The sequence below is a fragment of the Xiphophorus hellerii genome, chromosome 5 (assembly GCF_003331165.1).
Source record: "Xiphophorus hellerii strain 12219 chromosome 5, Xiphophorus_hellerii-4.1, whole genome shotgun sequence".
NCBI classification, from domain to species: Eukaryota; Metazoa; Chordata; class Actinopteri; order Cyprinodontiformes; family Poeciliidae; genus Xiphophorus; species Xiphophorus hellerii.
In genome coordinates, this window is record NC_045676.1 from 31,611,205 (window position 1) to 31,632,938 (window position 21,734).

The 21,734-nt window shown below is 40.7% G+C and overlaps 1 protein-coding gene across 2 annotated transcripts; it reads right to left on the reverse strand.

The window, feature by feature from the left end:
• Positions 1-610: 610 nt before the first annotated feature.
• On the reverse strand, positions 611-21,717 carry fam193a (family with sequence similarity 193 member A). Of its 2 annotated transcripts, none has more exons than XM_032563430.1 (23): positions 21,310-21,717; positions 18,926-19,000; positions 17,304-17,546; positions 16,430-16,605; positions 16,172-16,339; positions 14,902-15,151; positions 14,691-14,815; positions 14,408-14,555; positions 14,247-14,321; positions 14,083-14,157; positions 13,886-13,998; positions 12,726-12,968; positions 10,856-11,012; positions 10,537-10,683; positions 10,047-10,325; positions 8,969-9,191; positions 8,586-8,891; positions 6,597-6,888; positions 6,322-6,508; positions 5,849-6,088; positions 3,707-4,559; positions 2,361-2,442; positions 611-1,560 (listed from the first exon to the last, which is right to left on the reverse strand). In XM_032563430.1, exons 1-23 carry the CDS (start codon positions 21,529-21,531, stop codon positions 1,467-1,469), a joined length of 4,773 nt encoding a protein of 1,590 aa, XP_032419321.1. In that variant the 5' UTR covers positions 21,532-21,717; the 3' UTR covers positions 611-1,466. The 2 variants fall into 2 exon arrangements, with proteins under 2 accessions (XP_032419321.1, XP_032419320.1); XM_032563429.1 differs by having other exon boundaries at positions 8,538-8,891.
• Between the last annotated feature and the right edge of the window lie 17 nt (positions 21,718-21,734).

Sequence of the window (21,734 nt, forward strand, 5' to 3'; positions counted from 1 at the left end):
CTGGCTGAAACAGGGCGTTAAGAGGCAAATCCCTTATTTAGGAACAAACTAGAGCAAATGCTATCTGTAATCCCGTTATACAAAGGGACAGAAAGAAAAACCAATTTAGTAAAATCAGAATGTGCTTTTTTTTTCCTGGTCTGTCCTCCTTTTACAGACGAAGGCAGACCGAAACATTACCTTGTAAAGGGGAACAAGAGAAGACACATCAACTCAAGTCTGTCACTCATTTTTCTTTGAGACAAACCAACTTCAGAAGTGCAGCACAGCTAGCTTTAGGAGGAAATTAGAAGAGTGGTTATTTGTAACTGAAATGAACCATTGCTTTAAAAGGTTTGGAATTGTTCCTCGTCGGATCCATTGTTTTTGACATGTAGCAACCACATAGTGTAATGACTATGTTCAGTAGTTTTCTCTATGGGTGTTGCAGAGGAAGTTGCTTAAATATTAGCTCAAAAGAAAGTTTCATCCAGCCATGAGTCACAGGAAGCTGTGGATTGATTTCAACAAAAGAACCTTTTCCTCTTTATGCCTTAGTATAAAATGTGTATGTTCTTTGACATTTGTTTTACTGGGTGCAGAAAATAAAATTTGACACAAGACACGTAAGCCTGCCATACTACTGTATTCCATCTTTCAAAAAGAAAGACAAGATTTAATATTACTTAACAATATGTTAAAAAGTAGCCAGACTGGCTTCAGTGTTAATACAATATACACTCTATAACATGTTGATAGTGTGAGTATTGTTCTTTTTTGATTTCATTCTGAAAGTATTGACACAAGCTGACTACAGGTCAAAAAAGAAAAAGAAAAAGGAACTAATTTGACTCTTTTTTTTTTTTTTTAAACAGAATTTAAAACCAAAAGAAGAACATTGTCAAGTATTACGGCTTCCTCCTTTCTATGAAATCAGATGGAGGCGGTGGAGGCAGAGGGAAGTGGGAACCAGCTAACCAAGCCTATTCCCTTGTCAATCGAGTGGATCAGACGCTGTGGACCGATAGGATAGTAAGCCACAAAATGTCAAATACACCTTTAATTCAGTAATTTCTCTTTTTTTGAAGTTTCCATAGTCTCCTTTTTTCAGAAGGAAACCATCCAGAAATAGTAAGCATCTTTTGACTACAGGTTTGCCAATGGCTATTTTAGTCAAAAGAAACCTTCATCTCAGACTAAAAGCACACAAGCACGCAAGGAAGATTAATCAGATGTGGAGTAGCATTTCATGATTCTTTTTGTGTTATTTCCATTTAATCTGTGCAGGTAAATTAGTCCAGATGGATTTGTGTTGGAACCACATAGGAACAAGAACAAAGCAAGGCAGCGTGGGTGTGATTTGGGCACAGCGGGAGAGAGATTCTGGAGGTGGAGGGGCACTACCAGGTCAGGGATGGAGGATTTTGGGGCAAGTTTTCTTATAGCAATAAGGTTCTGGTTTGTAGTCTGACATGTTAACAACACCCTTAGTGTGCAGCAAATGTAGCTTTTTTCAAGCTAAAGTTCGACCAGTTGATGGAGAGCCGCTGACGGGTCTGTCTGGCAGAGTCCAAGCAAAATCTGAAACGAAGGAAAGAAAAAAGAATTAAGAAAATAAAAACGCAAAAAATACCAAGAGAAGCTTAATAAAAAGTTTTGTAGTAAAAAGGGTCAGTATTGAATTTTCCTGTAGCATAAACGCTCATTTAATATTTAACACCTAATTCTAGAGCGCTACCATCAACAGACACCAGCCATGTTTCCATCAATATATACGTATATATATATATATTTTTTTAAAAGGTTTTGTTGGCTCTAGTGGCCTTTATTTGAAAGCACTTAGACAGGAAACAGGGTAATGAGACAGGAGGAAGACATGCAGCAAATGTCGCCAGGCCAGGAATCGAACCTGCGACCACCGCCACGGGGACTAAGGCCTCAATACGTGGGTCGTGCTTTGCCCCTGCGCCACCACAGCACCCCCGTTTCCATCAATATCTTTAAGTGCATTTCAAAGTATCACATTAGAAAAAGTTGATGGAAACGGCAACATTAGAAACGACAACATCAGAAACAACTTCCATCAATTTGCCAAAAAAGTTTTTGCGTTTGCTGGAGGCGGTTTTAATCTTTTCTGTAAGAGTTCATGTAAGAATGGGAGATGGGAACATATCTGACAATACTTTTTTAAAATTTATTTTAAAATTTATTACAACCATAATCCAATTACTTGGATTCAAAACTGTCCTAAATAAGCTCATCACAGAGTTATCCCTTCTATTGGGTACCGGTACATATAAATGGTACCTGTAACTGGAAATGCTGGTAAAAAAAAAAAAAAGTCACAAGTACCCAGTCAGAGTCATATAAAAATAAAATACCTTTTGAAATACTCCACCTCCCTCTCCGTCTCATCCATTTCTGTGCTATCAAGGTCGATGTCTTTGGGCAAGAATACATCATCTGGAAAAGAAACAAAAGAATAAACACACATATATATAATAAGAAGCTACATTGAAAACAGTTTTGGAATTTTTCTGCATGTTTACTTTAGTCAGTTTAGTCGAGAAGTGTGCTGGTCACACAGACACAACCCACACTGTGGTCTTACCACAGACAGACCAAGACACCAACCAGTGAGAAAATAGATGCTAACCCAGTGTTCAACTCCTTTAACTAAATGAGACCTGGAGATGTAGGTATGTAGGAAAAATAACACAGAAAAAACACCTGTCTCGCCCTGTCAGCTATGCTATGCGCAGACTCGTTGCCATAGCATCTCATTAGCTGCTGCTATTAGCTAACCTAACATGACGGTGGTAGATTCCATAATTTAAACACCTGCTCTATTGATGATCTATCTGTCAGAGTTGGTGTGTGGGTGGCCATTTTTTTATTTCTTAACTGGACAGAAACACAACAAATTCCACATCACATCCACATGTTAAAGTTGTCCAGGTCAAGCAAGAATAACTGAACTACTTCCCTCTCCCTCGCCATTTTGTCTTAAAACTTTTTCCTGACCTTGGTATCTAGTTGTCTTAGCCTTGACAATTAGTAGCAAAGCACTGCGTCCCTTTTCCTTTTACACATCAGGCGTATTTTTAAGATTTAGCGCATTATATTGAAAACTTAACAGCTAAAACCAATGGCAGCCATCATCAGGTAGCAGCTTTTTGCCCTCCAGCAGGGAGATTGGGACGGGATCTTGTGTGACGTCACACTGCAAGGGGTCCATATTGTGCATTTGTAATAAGTTCAGCTTTCAAGGTGACTGCTTTAAGCAAGACACTCCCCATCTATGTGAGATTTTTACTTTGAATTAAAGTAGGTCTTGAGTTGTTGCTTTATGTTCCTGGAGTCGACTAGTGAAGTTGATGTTGGGTTGGCAATGAGGAAGGATTTGTATGCAATCTAAATCACTTCAATTGGTCAAGCCTGAACTAGATTATTTTACACTGTACAGAGATTGTCTATAGAGCAAGACTTGTGAAACTAAACCTTTGTGTGTGAAAATACAATAAAGGGAACATTTGAATAGATTTTTTGTCGATACAAAGACAAGTATTTCGCTGATTAGATTCAAAAAACCTCAAGGTTTCCCAAAACCTTAAGTTTTTCGTTTGGTGAACCAAATCCTGTGTACTGACTCGCCTGATGAATGGAGCATGGTGTTACGGCCCACTGCATCATTTTGCTCTGGTTAGTGAATCTTACTGACACCCACCTATTGAGGTGTTCATCTTGTCCCCCTTCTTCTTCTTGCTTTTCTTACTCTTGCCTTTGGGTTGTGGTGACTCTGCAGTGGGAGGTTTGCCGTTCTGTTGGGGCTCGAAGTGGGAGGCTGGTGGGGGGGACGGGGAGGGGTTTGACATGGGGGGACTCGTCCTGGCGTCCTTGATTTGGGTAAGGGGCTGTTCTGGTTGCTGCCTTTTTCCACTGACACATCTGCTGTTGCTCCTTTCCTCCCTGCGTGGTTCAGTGGTGGGTGTGGCAGCTGTGATCTCAGCGGGCCTGACTCGCGTCGCTTTGATATCTGCTGTAGTGGGGGGTGCGGTGCCGTTAGTCTTTGTAACTTTGTCCGAGCTCTTGGGCAACTCTAGAACTCTCATTGACACCGAGTTGCATGGCAACACTTTCCCTGACTGCTTGGCTTTACTCTTATAGCCAAGGGTGGAAGATGTGCCGTTGAAGAGCCTAACGGTGGACTCGGGGGTGTGGATCTTCTCAACGGGGCATCTGAAGCTGGGCTGGCGTACGGGTTCTAATCTGGCTTCTTTCTGCTCTGGGAAGCGGAGAAGGTTTTGAAGCAGCTGCGAGTTTCCGTTCTGAAGGTTATCTAGGACATTCTGAGCTGTCTGTTTGAGGGGCTGTGGGTTGTTTTGAGGGGGAGCGGTGTTCTCCTTTGCTTTCTCTTTCTTTTTCTTCTTGGCAGCACGATGCTGCTGCAGTTCCTGCAGCCGTAACAGTTCCTTTTGTAGTGCCGCCTCTTCCTCTTCCTGACGTCGCCGCTGCTCCTCAAGCAGTTGCTGCTCCTCCCTTTCGCGCGCTTCTGCCTCCAGACGAGCTTTCTCCTCCATCTGACACACAGAAAGACATCTGTGATGAACTGCACTTCCACATACAAATCTGAAAGGCTCACCTGCATTTGCATTTAGCCCCCTTTACTATAATGAATAGTACAAATGAATAGTAAATGAATCCAGTACAAGCAATTTCCTTCTGAAACACTTGATTAATTAGAGTAAACCTGGGGGTAAATTAGCATTAGCAACTCTGTAAATTCTTTAGAGGTTAACTAGAGATAATATGAATAGAGTGTAATGCATGGTGCTTGAGGCAGCAAAAGACTTAGAACAACAGACGTTGGACAACAAGCCCAAGACCCAGATCAAGGGTCTGAAGCCTGTGGCTCTTAATAACTGTAAGCATTTTTTTTTATATATATATAGACATCATAAATGAATGCTTCGCACAGATGTTTTTCACAATAGTTTTGGTAATATTTTTGTAAATCCTTTTTGCCTTGAGGTTGCAAACTGTCATATATTTTAGCATCATTTTCAACAAAATTTGAAAGTCATTTGTTTCCTTTTGTTGAATATTTAGATTATTTTTTATTATTATTATTTAAAAATTTCAAAACAAAAATACAATACAAACTAATCGCTACAAAAATCAGCTATTTTGTAGAAATATGAATCTTTCAGTGCCTAGCGATTCGATTCAATTCAGATTTTTAGGGTCACGATTTGATTCAGGGATGATTTTCAATTCAGAAACCAATTTTTCTATTCAAATGGTCTCGAGATTCAGTTTCAATTTTGTGACTGACTGGAGAAAAAGACACAGTAAACAAATAGAAGACTTATTTAAAGCTATTCTATAAGTTCCCTACTGCATCAAATTCCACCAGTTTAGATTAAAACAAAAATAGGTTTTTGTTCTAATTTTATGCATACAATTCTGTAACTCAAAATACCAGCATAGGATCAGCTTAGATGTTGTCTGGCTTTTCTTTTTTTAGAGAAAATTTCAAAATAAAACTGTAAAAAAAAATTAAGCAAATTACAATTGATTTTTGAGCATTATGAGTCCATTCAGAATTCAGTACTGTGAATTGTAATTCTATAGATTTTTTTCTGCTCATGTATCTTTTGTGGCTCTAAACATCTTTTGTTCAGCTGGACTCAAGTCAAAAATGGCTCTTAGGGTTTTAAAGGTTGCTGACCTCTGGTTTTGATTGAAGCACAACTACGTCTTAGAACGGCTCAGTCAAAGTTCAGCCCAAAATCGACTCACTCAGAACAAAAGTAAACTTATCTTCAGAAAGACGAAGCTCATAAATATCTAAACTGAGGCAGGTTACCTTTTTTTGTTTATGTCTGGCTCGTTTGGCTGCCTTGGTACTGGATGCGGGTTTGTTGTCTGCACTGTTAATGAACTGGAGGAGGTCCTCCACCCGCCTGTGGTCCTCCACCCCTCCGTCTCTTTCTATTACTGGCTGTTGCTCCTCACGCTTTGGCTGTACCTCCTTGCGCTTTGTGAGACGCAAGCGCAGCTTCTCTCTCATCTCTGCATAATTCCGGCTGGTCGGAGCAGCTGGAGGCTGATAAACAAAAATTTAATAAGTTTAGAAAAGTAATCAAGACGCATGTACAAATTTTCAAGAAAATTCATGTCAGTAGTTGCAGTAAATAGTGATTATTAAAATTAGGGCTGTCAAAATGAACATGTTAACTGACATTCTTTAACACAATAAATTTTTAAATTGTGCTTTTAACTGTACTTTTTGAACATAATTTCCTCGTCCATTTCAACTGTTCCTCTATGGAGCCTTACCCCGCCGTGCCCAAAGAACTCGCAGTAGCAGCAGTCACAGTACTTCCCTTCCTTCTGGTTGGTGGAGGTGGAGGTGGAGGAGCTGTGCTCGGAGCAGCTGTCCTCATCTGGACTCTCCTCTCCATCATACGGCTGGTGTTCGTACGATCCGCTGCCTTCACACCGATGGCCTTCACAGTCAGGGTCACTGAACACATTGGGTTTCTTTAAGCATCTGCTTTACGTTCAGAGTGTCAATGGTCCTGCACGGCATGAACTAAGACTCCTCTCCTCACCTGCAGACACTAGTTGGGGCGCTGACCGGACCGTCCATAGAGGGCACTGGAGGCTCAGCAGGCGGGAGGCAAAGGCCCTGATGGGAATCCACAAAGTCTGGAGCCGGAGCGGCCATCTTTGGAAAGGATGGCCGCTCCATCCTTTCCATGGCAGGAAGGTGTGAGGCTGGTGCTGGGGGGAGGGTGGGTCCAGAGAGTGAAGGGAGAGAACTCAGTCCCATGGAGTTGTTCCTAGGAGCAGCTGACATGGGTTGTCTGTGATCGTCTTTACCTAAACTGTGAAATACATCGTCTAGAAAAGACAAAAAAAGTCTCAGAATTACTAGAGGGTTTTTTAATACAAAATACATTCATACAAAAAAACAGCAGCTCTGACTTCAGTCTTAAAACCAACACTTTGTTTACTGTGATTGTTTATACTGGAATAAATACCACTGTGCACTGTAGTTAAATTAAACTAAAAAACTGTTAAAAATCAAAAACTCCAGTTACTAACTATGGCGTGCTAACTAGAAACAACCAATCAGAGCCAGGAGGAGTGTTTTGGCGCTGTCAATCAACATCTCATATGGTGCCACTCACACAGGGAGGAGGTGGAAGAGATTGATCTTTTTACAGCTCGTTTGTCTCATAGCAAAAGGTCATGAAATGGTGACAGTTTTAACAAATATGTAAAAAACATATTCTTTACATACAGCAGCTTTAAGGACGGAAAAGTGGTGCTTCATGGCTGTAGCAGTAGGCTACTAAATATTAAATCGTCACAGAAATTATTACGCTAAACAATAATATTGTCATTTTGAGACCATTTTCAACTGACATAATAATAATAGTGGCATATTAATGCAAGTATACACACTCAAAGATTAAAAAAATATACTCAAAGTTCAATCAAAGAATGTTTAACACCGCAACAGAAAAACATTTGAAATGTCCAAAATAAAAAACAATAATCAAAATAGATTATTAAGTCTCTGTAACTAAAATTGGATTTAAAAAAATATGAGTTGTTCAGCTTAGACAAGAAAAACAGGCAGCTTTTCAGCGACAATGAAAGGGATCATATATAACTATTGTCGTCCAACTAGAATTTATCAAGCTCGTTTTAATTTTTCATGCAATTAATTGATTTGTTGCTTATTGTGAAAGGTCTACGTGGCAGTCAAGGTTCTCTTCACCTTGGTTTTTTTAGGTCATAAGGAGGCAGATCTAAGGAGTCGAAGGATGTGAACATTTCAGCAGCAGCCCCAGGCAGAACTTCGGCCTGAATCAACTGGAGGAATCCTGCTGAAGAGAGAAACCATGGTGCATTCTGGGTGGTGTGGGACGTCTGCCCACCACTGCACCGGACAGACGGGTTGAACTGTAGCAGGATGAACTGATGTGGTACTGAGCTGGGAGACAGGGGCTAACCCACCACCTCTGAAATATGTCCACTTGAAATCTGGGGGAAATCATCTTCACTCCATGCTGCTGTTTACTTTTAAGAAGCTGTGAGGCATGGTGGTGAAACCTGAGTCTGCTGCTGCGCAAGTTACACAACAAGTTGTTGCTAGGTAACCACAGAGTAAGTGAGTTAGTTTATGCCACCAGCCTTCCTTAGCTTGCTGTGAGAGGTTAAGAGGCGAAAGCATTTCCTCTGCCTACATATCCCACAATGCCGTGTGGTTCTGGATTAGAGTTCCGTGAATATTCTATCAGATTTATTAACAATTGATTTTGATCACGTGTCTATCACACTACATATTGTTATTGGTTTATTGTCTAACCATATTCCAAGTTTGTGTTGGTATCTGTAACGGCTTCACTGACTGGGTTTAAAATGGATTCCACACCTGAATAACATTTGCTGCTGCTATGGGTTTATAGTTCATCCATTATCCAGAATAAAAAGCTTCATAAGAGTACAAACCTAACCTGTACTCTTCCTTCCTACATTACCTATAGTGTTGGGTCTTTTAGATGCTAGATGGATGGGTGGGTTATTACTTGACTGGACAGTGGTGGCAGTGCAGGACACGGAGGACGTGGCGGCGGACGTGGCCATCACCACCCGGTTGGTCTCCATGAAGGCATCCTGGAAGTTGTAGAGACACTTCTTCTTGGCGCCAGTCTTCTTCGGCTCTTTGGCTTCTGAAGAGGAGCACGACGACGACGACGACGATGACAACGACGAGGACAGCGACGACGACGAAGACGTGGGCAGGGGTGTGGGCAGAGGGGGATGCTCCCCCTGGAGGCCAATGGATGTTGGCGGCAGGGGCACGTCGGGGAGCGGAGGTCCCAGCATTTCACCTGTGGACCACCACAGACAGAGGTGATGACATGTCAATAGATAAGCTTGCAAGAAGCGCTGTGGCTGGGCGGCTCACCTGGCAGACATTCGGGCAGCAGCACAGATGGGTTCCAGCTCTTCATCACAGCAGCATCCCACAGATTTTCAAACTTAAGAGAGAGGCACTGTAGTGAGGTATTCCAATCGCCCGCTCCGCCCGTCCCACCGAAGCAGTTCTGGTATACGTGGTCCGGTAAGGATGTGCTGAATGCCGGCTGCTTGGCTGCTGAATGGTTGGATGTTGGGTTTGGGGGCAGAGGCTGAAGAAAGAAAATCGTCCGTTAGCAGGAACCTTAAACGTCTGGTTTGGATCGATTCGATATCAATATCTGTATCGGTCCAGATGTTGACAAAAATTCTAGATCAGTTAATGGTGACAATGTGCCACATCCATAAGGGCAGATCTTTTCAGTCTTAATCTATGCTTTATTTATTTTAAATTATATGTAAAACTCCTAACTGCATTTTCTGAACCATTTGAAATAATGTTTATTTTTACACGTTTCCCTCTAGTTTATTTTTTCACACGTTTGATCAGAGTAGTCAACCTACTGTTTGTGTCAGTTTCAGTTTCTTTGCTATTTATTTTACATTGGCTGTTGTACTCCAAATAGCACTGATTTAAATTAAAGTTGTGTTATCTTTACGTGTTGGACCAAGCTTCTGAAGCTGTTGGTGTTAAATGAGCTGCACTGGTGCAGAGTTATCAAATATATTTTTAATTCAGTACATTTATGTCTGTTTAAAAATATATATTTATACATACTTTAGATCAATTCAGCTGTTTTTCTGTATCAGATCGGAATAGACCAATACTACAGTTCAGATATCTTAATCTCTAGTGAAAAAAGTGGGTCAGTGCATCCTGACTAGCGTGGCTCTCACATGCGTTGGGCTTAGATCAGATTCAGGCTGTCCCCTTGTGGCAGAGGACGAAGCTACACTGACAAAAAGTGAAACCGAAACATAATGAAGCTCAGTGTTGTTCCTGGAACCTTAAAGAAATCCCCAGAGATAAGGAAACAAACAAAATTCCCCTTCAAGTCACTCATAGCCAAAATTAACCAGACGTAATCAAGAAGAAAACGTAAGCTAAAAGTACAACACTTTCTCACCTTGTTGTGTGTGAGAGGTGGGCTGGGTGGGTAGAGTGTCGGGTGGAGGAGGGGCCGGGAAAAGTTCTGCAGGGGCAGGTGGCCGTGGATGTGCGGGTATAAGTGGAGGGCAGGGTGTGCAGGGGGCGCCTTGCTGTCTGGAAAGAACTGGTGTCCGACAGTGGGAGGAGGCACGGCGTGGATCCGGCTGGGGGGCAGGCAGGCGGCGGGGCCCAGGGCCGAGGGGTTTGGGTCCTGGTTGCACATGTGGCACTCACAGGCATGCTGGACCTGTTCTACCTAAACATGGCATTCAATATTCACAAATAACATTTACAACTGCAAAGTTTTTTCCTTGTTTTGTTACATAATCAAAATATATCAGATATTTTTGGGGGATTTTGCAAAACTGATGTTTGTTAGACAGATAATCCTCCTAAACAGTGTTTTCTGCAAATGACACACATTACGACAGGACTATACAAAGAAAGCTCCTAAAGTGTTGCGATACCTGTTGATGGCTGTACGAGGGTGGAGGACTGGCCGTTTTTCCCAGGGAAAGTACTTCCTGCTTCCCCGGGGGCTCCCCACCTGCCTGAATATTAGCTTCCTCCTCATCGCCCTCTGATGAGCTGCTGCTGCTGGTAATCTGAGGAGACTGAGGAAATTGTAGAACAAACCAAATTAGGAAAAGTAGTCGACGGGAAAGCAGTGGAGTTCCCTACCTACCAGTAAGCCACTCTCAAATGAGAGTGGCTTTTCATCATCCAGAAACACAGCAGGGAAGTTCACCACTGATCTCGGGTAGTTTTGCTGAGCAGAAAACTCACCCCTGGCTTCAGTGCTGCGTTGACGTCGTCCCCGTTGATGTTACGGTGAAGTCCGTTGACAGCGGCCGACACCACGCTGCTGTCCTCATAGCTGTTCATGGGGTAAATGTTCCTGAACTTACTGGACACTGGAGGCACTTCATCATCATCACTAATACTACAGAGACAGAAGAGAAGTCAGACTGAGGTTTAAATTGTTGTTTAAATGTAAATGTATAAATAATACTGAATACTCCCTAATAGTAATCAGTATAGTGCAACACTTTATGAACAACATAAAGCATGAACTATTTTATCAGAGTTGCAATAATTTCCATTTCAAAATGACAAACGAAGAAATTTGATTTTGTAGTTGTGTGGGGTAAGGTGACAAATGGATTTTATTGATTAATCAAATTTGGTGTTAATGAAGATTTCCATTCATCCATCCATCTTCTAACATCCCTGTCCCTAGTTGGGTCAGGAGGGGTGCTGGTGCCTATCTCCAGTTAACGTTCCGGGCGAGAGGCGGGGTCATCCTGGACAGATCGCCAGTCCAGAGCAACACAGAAAAAGACAGGACACACAACCACGCACATACACACTCACACCTAGGGAGAATTTAGACAAACCAATTACCCTGACAGTGATGTTTTTTGGACTGTGGGAGGAAGCCAGAGTACAACAGTGCTACCAACTGCACAGCTAATGAAGATTTCATTTTTGGAAAATGTGGATTTTTTTTTTCACCAATTCACTATTTGAGTTTCCGTAGCTTCTAGTGATGTCAGCCCTGCCTGGGCCCACCAACTTGTTTCACTGCTTTGTATTTAGTTGGACTTTGACTTTTTGACAATAGGCAGAAGGGATGGAAGGAATAAAAAAGTTTATATAAATATATTCTGTCCTTTGTAATTGCTTTTTTCAGACCTGATAGAGAAAATATTTCTATTCAAATCAGAAATCAGATTTGGTACGAGAAACAAAGAAAAAAAAAATCTAAGATTTTGTTTTTAATCCATATCTTCCAGTCCTACTTTTGCGAGTTTTTATAACATTCTGGACATTTTAACTCATTCTCCTTAAAATACTTGTTCAGAAGTCAGACCTCAGGTTGGCAACCACTCACGCGCACACACTGATAAAGGGTCACAGGTTTTAAAAAATCTGGATCAATATTACAATTCATAGCACTAATTGTCAATTTAGGACAAATTCTATTGTGTACTTTCAACAGTTATTCAGCTATAAAAAAACATACCGTATTTTCCAGACTATAGAGCGTACCTTACTATAAGCCGCATCTACAAAGTTGATTTTTTTTAAAAACTGGAAACGTACATATATAAGCCGCACTGGGCTATAAGCTGCTGGTATCTCCGCCGCTCTCAGTTTTTCACAAGGACACAGCACAGGGCTGCATCCTTAATAAATCTGCTATTAAGGACGCAGCCCTGCGTCTCCAATGCCGAACCATGGATTCATTCACACCGAGTTTACGTGCACGGGCTCTACTTCCCTCCTGTACTGCCAGATCGATAGCCTTCAACTTAAAAGCGCCATCTTTTTCTTTGTGTGGTTTCCATGATGACAAGGTATGAGTTTGAAGAAATTTCTCCGTCGTACCTGCTGCTAGCATGTGCTTGTTCTAAATGAAAATTAGCGCTTTCTTCTTCGATTTCCAATTTTGACTTCCAATGATTCACTTCCTGCTAAAGAGCCCCACGGCAGTTGAAGAAAAATCCACAGAAAAGCCGCACTGGGCAATAAGACGCATGGTTCAAAATGTGGGGAAAAAGTAGTGGCTTATAGTCCGTGAAATACGGTAAATTCCATACTTTTGACAGCTGTGTGGCAACAATGTTATCAGAAATGTAACTGGCTTGCTTACAAGGTGCTGGCATCCCCTTCAGGTAAGATGAGCCTTGGATGCTGCTGAACTGTGATGGGAGAGCTGGAGTTTGAGCCAGAGGCTGAACTGCCTGAGGAGAGGCTGGGGGGGTGCACCTCTGACAGGTAGTCCCGATGTGGCTCCCCCTGTAGGGGCAGCTTGATGTGGAGGTCCTCGGCGATGGATGAGTCCATGATTCCACACGTTAGGATGTGGGAGAGGCTGCAGTCATCACATGTGCACCTGTTGGAGAAGCAGCGGCGTTGCTTTTGGCTAACTAAGACTTCAACAAAAAACTCCATTGCAAATAAAGATAATGGCATGTTAACAGCATTTCTCAGTCCCTAAGCCACTCTAAGGTCACAATAAAGCTGGAGATTCTGACACTTCACAAAACAGAGTTTGACTCTCTGATGAAACTCGAGCTTTTTCTTGTTAATGCCAAGCAAAGAAAAACAAATGGCATGAGGGAGGAGTTTTAAGGAATATAAGGGGGCAATATGGACTTAGAACTTAATTGTGATATTTTGTGGTACTCGTGTGATAATAAAAATAACAATACAAAATATTATTTATTTTTTGGGTAACTATGGCTGTGACTGTATGATACAGCATTCATAGCACCAACACAAATATTGTTCTTGAAAAATATTCCCATTTGAAATAGGTTTCTTCAGGATGGCACTTAAAGTGTGATTACATTTTAAAATGTACTGATATTTATTGATGCTCTTGTAGAAAATAGCAGAAATATCATTTCCGATAATACTATTAAGTGTTTTTTTATTAACCATCAATGACAAATTGTGACAACAATAAATAAAAGTTCTTATGAAAAGTTTTTTTATGATGAATGAGATATTTTGACCTATATTGCCTAATACTCCTGTAGTAGCCTAATGATGCTACTACAGTTTTATTGTTCTATATATCGATATCAGTTTGAATATCTCAAAATTTTACTTCTTATTATTTATTATTGCAGTCCCAACTCTATGAAATGTAGTTGTGGGACTCCATCCAACAGAATGGACAGATTCTTTAAAAAAGCTATTGAATCTATGTTTCCAGACTTTACAAACCATAGAATGTAGAAATGAAGATGGATTCAGGTATTTTGACCTATATTGTACAACAGACAGTAGATGATGGAAACCTACCGTCTTCTATAGTTACAGTTTGGACAATCTGGAATACTAAGACGAGATGAGAGCATCCTCATAGTGTCTGTGAAGTTGTTTTCTCCAGTGGAGGGTTTTTTACTGTTGGGATGCTAAAATGACAAAAAATATATTCATAATTGCACTAAAATGTAGGTTTACCTCCAACATGACAGGCTCAAACATGCATAACCTACTTGTTCTTCAATGAACCTCCTCTGCTTGAAGAACTCCCAGTCCTCCTTTAGCATTCGCTGTTTTGTCTTTAAAGTCTTGATGGAATCAGAAATGAAATCAACAACAACAGTTTAGGATTAATAAAGATGGACAAAAAAATCTTGTCAGTGAATTTTAAACTTACATTTTTGCTAATCAAGGACTTGTGTGGTTCTGTTTTTTGGTTGGTCAGACTCTGGCCTTCCACCTTAAAAAGTAACTACAAACAAAAGACACAAACACTCAGAATCCCCCTTAGCCACAGTCGTTGAAGCCAATCTTGTGGCTGATCTGTTGGGTGACTACCTGCTCATCGACATAATCATCAATCCTCTTCTCACACTCCTGCCACTCAGCAGCCACAGAAGCCAACTCCTGTTGCAGCTCCTGGTATCTTTCCAACAGCGTCCGATACATGTCTTCATTATACGAGTCATGAGAGGCTGTACCAAGTCTGGAAAAAACAAAGTTTGACTTAAAACGGCATTTAGTAACATATCAAAGACGTTGCATATTTGAAAAGAAACTGGTCATTCTCATTATAGTTCAGAGTCACTGTGTGTATTTTCAGACAGAAACAATATCTTACTTCAGCTGTGCAATAAGTGCTGGTAAACAGTTTTGCAGGATCGGTTCAGAGAACACCAGGTTCTCAAAAAGGTGCTTGTTGTGCAGCTCCCACGTCACCTGAAACTTCTGCAGGTGCTCATTCTCCTGGAACCAAAAGGAGAGGAACAAAGTGTGAGGAGGGAGAGGAGCCGTCAGCAGCCGGCACTGTGAGCAGCCGGAGGAAAACTAACCAGAGTGAGGAGGAAGCTGCTGATGGTGCGTGCAGCCTGACACAGAGCGTTGTACTCCTCCAGCAGCAGAGAGACGAACTGGTGGGCCTGAGGAGGACCCTGAGGTGCAGCCACAGCGCCCCCTGGAGGCCCTGCAGGCTTGGAGCCTCCAGAGAGGTGCTTCAGAAGGCGCACCTTCATTTCTAAGACGTATTCTCGGGCCTGCTGCTCCAACCGTTGGTAGAGCTGATATGGATCTTTCACACAGAGCCTGCAGCAGCAGAACATTAAAAATGCTTAGAAATTAATAACATGTTGGATTTTTTTTAAAAATTCTAATCTAACTTTTCCTAAAATGTGATCAAATAAAAAATGAATAAAGTTACACTCAAAATTATTTGTAACTCTGGCAGATATAAATTGAAAGTAATTTGATCAAGAGGTAGAAATGTTTAGTTTGAGATGTTCAGAAGATGTTTATATCTTAAAATGTTTGCTCTTTTAATTTAGACGTTATTTTATTTCATTTATTTTGAAATACTACAGCTCATAGGAACTCTTTCAACAATTTCTGGTCATTCAGATCCAAATAAAGAATTTTATGTTTAATAGATATATAATTATTCTTTTCCAAGTATATAGTGCCTTTAATTGTCAGTGATTTTAAAGAGTAGTAAACCTGTAAATCTATGATGTTTAAAAAATGTAATGGGGTCAAAAACTTGGATGCACCCAAGAAATAAAGTTAGACGCACCAGTGCATCCAGCGCAAAAGGGTCTCGTAGAGTAGAGATTTCAATCTACTTAATTTTTTTGAAAGTTGTATTTTGAATAATTCTTTGATTCTTTTTTTTTATCATTATTAAGAAAAAGCCAGGCGGCTAAGCTAACTCAACACTGGCAATTTAAGCTACAGAATTTTAGGCACAAACCTTCTGCTGTTTAAATATAAAGTGATGGAGTTTGATGCAGTACGGAACCTTATCGAATTGTTTTAAATAAATGTCGTATTTGTTTATACTGACTTTTTCTCTTATCAGTCACACCATTTAAACAGACTCTCGGCCGTTTGGATAGAAAAATTGGTTTCTGAATTAAAAATGGTTTTCTGACTGAAAATTGTTTCTGATTCAAATCATGACTAGAAAACGGAGTTGAATGGAATCATCAGGCACTGAATCTCTAGTCTAGAACCCTGTAATACATTGAGAAGCTTCCACTGTTCAACAAAGGCTTTTACAACTCGAGAGAGACCTCTAGTGGACAAACACAGACACTGTTCTTGTGTTACCTGTCCACCAGCTCCTTCATGCCTTCCTTATCCCTCTCCAGGGGCTGGTCCTGGTCGTCTGCTAGTGGGGTTCCCGTCTGCCGGTAGATGCAGCGCACCAGGTAGCGAACCTCGGACCAGTGGTTCTGCAGCTGCTGCGACTCCCGCTCCGACTCAGCAGAGATCTCCCTGTCATTTGAACAGGCTCAGGTAAAGACTCATGACTGGGCTCGCTGTATGGAGAACTCGTTGGCCTCTGCCCGCTCGGTGTGAACGTACCGTCTCTCGTTGCAGGTTTCACAGCTGCACACGGTGTCAGGAGGCATTGGAGCAGCGAGGTCCGGCGCAGGGAGCATGGGTAGTGTAGGCGCAGCAGTGCTGAACCTGTCTGCTGTGGCTGCAGTCTGAGCCAGGGTTCCATTACTCACAGGCATGTGCAGCAGAAAGTCCTGACTCTGTCGGACATAAGTTCACATCACAAGAAGCTGTAAAATGTAAATTTTTTTGTAAGTTTGTTAGGCAGAATTGCATTTAAACCATTTTTTAAGAGAAGTTAAATCCATATTAGTTTGTTTTCCACTAGCAGGCAGTCCTCTAACCATGATTAAAGGGCTGATTCAATGTTGATCATCATTGCTGTTGATCATTCTAGATTTTTTTTACAGCAGCAGCTGCAAATGAAGACAGCTGCATCATTTTTCCTGTTCTGCCTGAGAACCAGACTTAAGAATGTTTAACAACAGCTGTGCAAGTCAAGCTGAACATAAACCGGCGTGCAGCAGTATTTTCTCCTTACACTTTTCTCCTAATTTTGTAGTTTGTAATCTCCTGGACTAATCATCAATGCAGTCAGACAGAGAAAGACAAATTTATTTTTCATCTGTTCTTTAAATCCTTTAGATTGAGGTATGCTGTGTTGCTTTTCAACCAACCATGGATTCTAATAACTTTTCAAATAGGGTTGGTTTGGTTTCGTTTACTTTTTCTCTTCAATAAATGAAATTATTTTTAAAATAAGTCTGTATTACTCAAGTCTTTGACGTAAAAAAAATATTTGATGATTTGAAGGAATATAAGGAAGAGAAACACTTATATAACCATGTGGATTACTTTGGAAGACTTAACAATTCAGGTGTCCTTAAAGTGTACTCACCCCTAACGACTGCTCCAGAGTCGTACGTCTGTCTTCCTTCTCCACCGTGCGTCTGCAGTCGGAGCAGACCCACAGAGGCAGCTGGAGGGCACTGGGGGCCATGGCTGGCTGCGCCATGCCGTTCTGACCAGAGATGCCGGCCTCCGAAGGCACAACGCTGTCTTTACGCTCACATCGGCACAGGAGGCAGCGATCTCCAGCCGTATACGGCGCCCGCTGGTTAAGGCCGAATGTGAACGGCGTCTGAAGGGGGCCCACATGTGAAGGAAAAGAAAATACAGACTCATTTTGAATAAACGACTATGTGGTCAACGTCTTATGAACAGGTATGGGTTGAAGACCATTTTGGTCTTTTTTTTTAATTTCTTTTTACACACCACAATAATAATAATTTTTAAAAAGGTACACATGGTATACAGTCTTCCAGCATAACTTCATCCATGTCCTGACCAGATATCCTCTGTAACATACTTTATTTTATTGCATGTTGAGTGCAAAAATACTGCCCTATCAAATAAAAACATGAAAAAAACACTATTTATCAAAAGGAAAAAGAAAAAATGCTCAATGAAGAGTTTATGAAATTGATAAGTAAATAGGTAGTAAATATGAATTAAAGGGTAAAATGAAGCATACCAATATTACAAACATATAAAAGATTATTTTGTAATTTATATATTTTTTAGCTGGTCAGCAGAAACCCTTACAACTAGCTTCACCAGTGTCTCATTCTTACAGCTCAAAATCATGCAAGTGTGGCCAAACGGGTCAAGTTCAAATTTAATCCGATCATATACAAACATGTCACACTGTATGTAGAGGTGGGTGATATTTTGTGGTACTGCAGTGATTATGACAAAAGTGACAATATGAACTATTCATTCCTTGATTTTTAGGCACAACAATCATATCCTCACAAACACACATCTGTAAAACGCTTAACATCTGTAAAACGCTTCTTTAGGACACCAGTCACATAAAGAAGTGTGACTTACATCACACAGCTGTATCTAATGCCTTAGTGTTGACCTCTGTCACTTTAAGAACCTCCTACCCTTTCCGACACTCAGTCTTCAGTACGTCATCACAAAAATGCTTCTCCATGATGCCGTTTACGACTGTTCTTAGGGACGTTGTACTGAGAAGTAGTTTGTATGATAAATTCAGCAGACCAGCAGTTCTACCAGGAGTTTGCTAATTGCTGCCACTAGTCCGAAGGAGCTGTGTGGAGGAAGCGAAGGAAAGAGGGGCTCGGTGGGGAGGGAGCTCGGCTGGACTGCAGTTCCAAGGCGGAGCTTTGGGTAAACAGGAGGAAGTTTGTATGAACAAGTGATTAGGCCCCTCTGAATGGCTTTAACAGGAGACTCGATAATTCCTCAAACACATATGAATGAGTCACAGCAACATTCCAGGTATGAATTTAATGAAGGAATGACAAAACACAACATAGAGATTTCCTCTAATCCTTATTAACAGCAGGTGTGCAGCACATAGAGAGGAGTAACGCAGCACATGAGCAAACAGATATGCAGAGTTAATCACAGTAATCACTGCAAGTTGCTTAACATCATTTGATTAGTAACAGCGGCATATTTACTTAATATTAAGTGATGCAATTTTACCTGAAGAACTCCGGAGAACTCTGCGTTCACCGGTCCTTCTGCAAACTGAGGAGTAACGCTGCTGTTCACTTTGACCTAAAGTTAAACAAGCAGACATCATTTACAACTTAGCACTTTTCTAATAACATACAGGAAATTGTGTACAAGTAGAGAAGATTAGATTGATTTGGTTGTTGGCACTCATCGTTTGACTTTAGATCTGTTGTTGTTTAGCCATGTTAGGCTATATAACAACAACAATATAATAACAACAGCAACAATATAATTACTGTATGCTAAAATTATTATGAGATTTCAGACTCCTACAAAATATTACCCAAATGACTATAAAAATATACATGCATTTACAAACTGAAACAGAGAACATCCAGCTGTATAGTTTAGGCCTTTTTACAAATATTCCTTGTAGCTGATTAATAATCATCTACCAAATCACCAGATTAACTCATCAATATAAATCAAGTCCCGTTCACTGACATTTGCATCAAGAAATCAAATTTAACTAATAATTACAGAACAAAACACTGTTATATTTGGATATCATAATCAAAAATGCAACATCATGATAAAAAACACAAAGAGAAACGTTCATTTTTATTTTCTGGTTTTTTTGGTTTTTTTTTAAATAACACTTGACAAATGTGGAGAGCTAAAGTGCTTCTTTAAGCTGAACACACCATGCTTTCAGCTGGTTCTACTCCAACTCAGGCTGCTGAGGAGCTTCAAGCTGTCTTTCAGCTCATCAATGTAAGGCTTCAAATTGGTTCTACAAGTTGATAAAACCACAACAATATTTTTTCTCCCACAAATCATCCTCATTTCTTACATAATTTTGGTATTTAAACCTCTGGGCAGACCTTATCAAGAGAGTATCATCCAATAAGGCTGAATAAAAGCTTTCTTTCATTTGCATATCGAGCTTTTAGTAAAAATGCCAAAGGCTGGTCTGCACTTTTATTCGTGGAATGACCAGTACAAAGTAGCACTATATATACACACACACATATATACATATATATATATATATATATATATATATATATATGTAATTTATCAAATCACTGTCGCATATTGACTTTCTCATTATATAAATAACATTTCTGCTAGCAATAATAATAATCAACAACAACAATAATACTAAACATTGAAAATGCAGAAAATCTTGCATGGTACTGGTTTTATTCTCAGAGGAATCATTTCAGTATCCAGTAATATTTTGAACATATTATCAACACGTCTAAATAAAACCATGACAATACTGATAAATGTGATAAATCTGTGCTGAATAACCATGGAACCAACGTTCTTATATCCCCAATATGTTTTAATATTTATGAAATATTAAAACATATTGGTCATCATAGCCTCTACCTGTGTGGAAGAGTTGTCAGCTCTTTTTAAGTCTTCTGTGACTACAGCTGCCGTTGTAAAGGGTGGAGTTTGCACCTACATGATGTTGACTCAGACTTGTTTTATTTTGTTTATCCATTTTAATGTTAATGTCCATCCTCCATCCGTTGTGACATCTTGGTGAGACATTCTTTAAAAAAGACATTAATCTTGAGTGACTTCCCTTTCAAATAAAGGTTAAATTGATTAAATAAACAAAACTTTGGTTACATTTATGACTTGGAGAACTACTAAAGCTAACAAAGTAACTTTTGAGCTGACATCTATAAATTGGTCTGTTGCACAGCTCTTAGAAAACAGTGAGTCACATAAGGTTTTCTTATTGTTTACCTGCGGTATACGACTCGTCTGTGCTTATTTAGAAATCTAGGGTTGGATTAGTAGCTATTCTGTTTCCTTAGGAACCAAGCCGAGTTTAAAGACAGACCTTTATACATGACATAAAGCTGTAAAACAAATCGAAAGCCGAAGGGAACCTGAGTTGTTAATGATGTTAGCATTAGCTAGCATTCATGGCTAGCCGAAACCCAGCACATAGTAAGCCACCTGCGTTGAACCTAATGATACTCCCTAATAATCTTAGCTAATCTCTACCAACGCGGACTGTATTGGCTCAAATGAAGATATTCTGACGTCCAGGTTGTTATTGATGAAGCCAGGATCTCCTAACTTTAGCCAGGGTAAGGAGTCAGTTTTCAGCCAACAAAGTTAGCATAATGTTTATGGGGATATGTCATAAGACAATAAAACAAGTGAAGATGTTAGACAACAAGGTTTAGAAATCAATACAGTTTGCCCAAACATGAGGGGCATATTAACATATTAATTAAGCCAATTAATTACTAGCTACTCTGCATTTGTTACTTAGCTGGCAGCCTTCCTAAGGATCGGTTCTGGGCCCAAATCAGATGTGTCGTTGATAACACTGTTAGCTACTCTCTGCCGTTTTGACATTTATGGAGATACATTCTTACCTCTCCGTTCATGCCCGCGCTGGACCCGATATTCCCGTTGCCTGTACTCCCAGATGTGAGGAAGCTGACGACTGAGGCAGGTGTTGCTGTTCCCGCACAGCCCAGGGCCGGTGGAGCCCCGGCCTTGCCACTGCTGCTGTTGCAGACAGCACTGCAGCTACTGCCACCGCCCCGCTTGTTCTTCCTGCGTTTAGCCCCCCGTTTAGCATCGGTTGGACTCATTTTCTTCAACAGAAGAGGCAAGACAAGTTGCCGTCCGGACTTGGCAGCGTCTCGAGCGGAATGTCTGGAAAAATCACACGGTTATAAAGTCGGGAAAGCGATTAGGAGAGTCCCAAAACGACAGAACCCGAGTCCCAACAAAGTGCAAGCCGACTGCATAGATTCCAATATGGCCTCTAGCCGGATTGCTTCAACCAGACTCA

Bases quoted from the DNA above. Each gene is read 5' to 3' on its own strand.
- fam193a (XM_032563429.1), bottom strand. From the start codon at position 21,531: ATGAGTCCAACCGATGCTAAACGGGGGGCTAAACGCAGGAAGAACAAG. The intron at 14,816-14,901 runs GTTAGTTTTCCT...TTTTGGTTCCAG, and splicing joins GCAGCTTCCTCCTCACTCTG to GAGAATGAGCACCTGCAGAA. The intron at 6,889-8,537 runs GTAATGTAGGAA...TGTCTTTTCTAG, and splicing joins TAAAAGACCCAACACTATAG to ACGATGTATTTCACAGTTTA.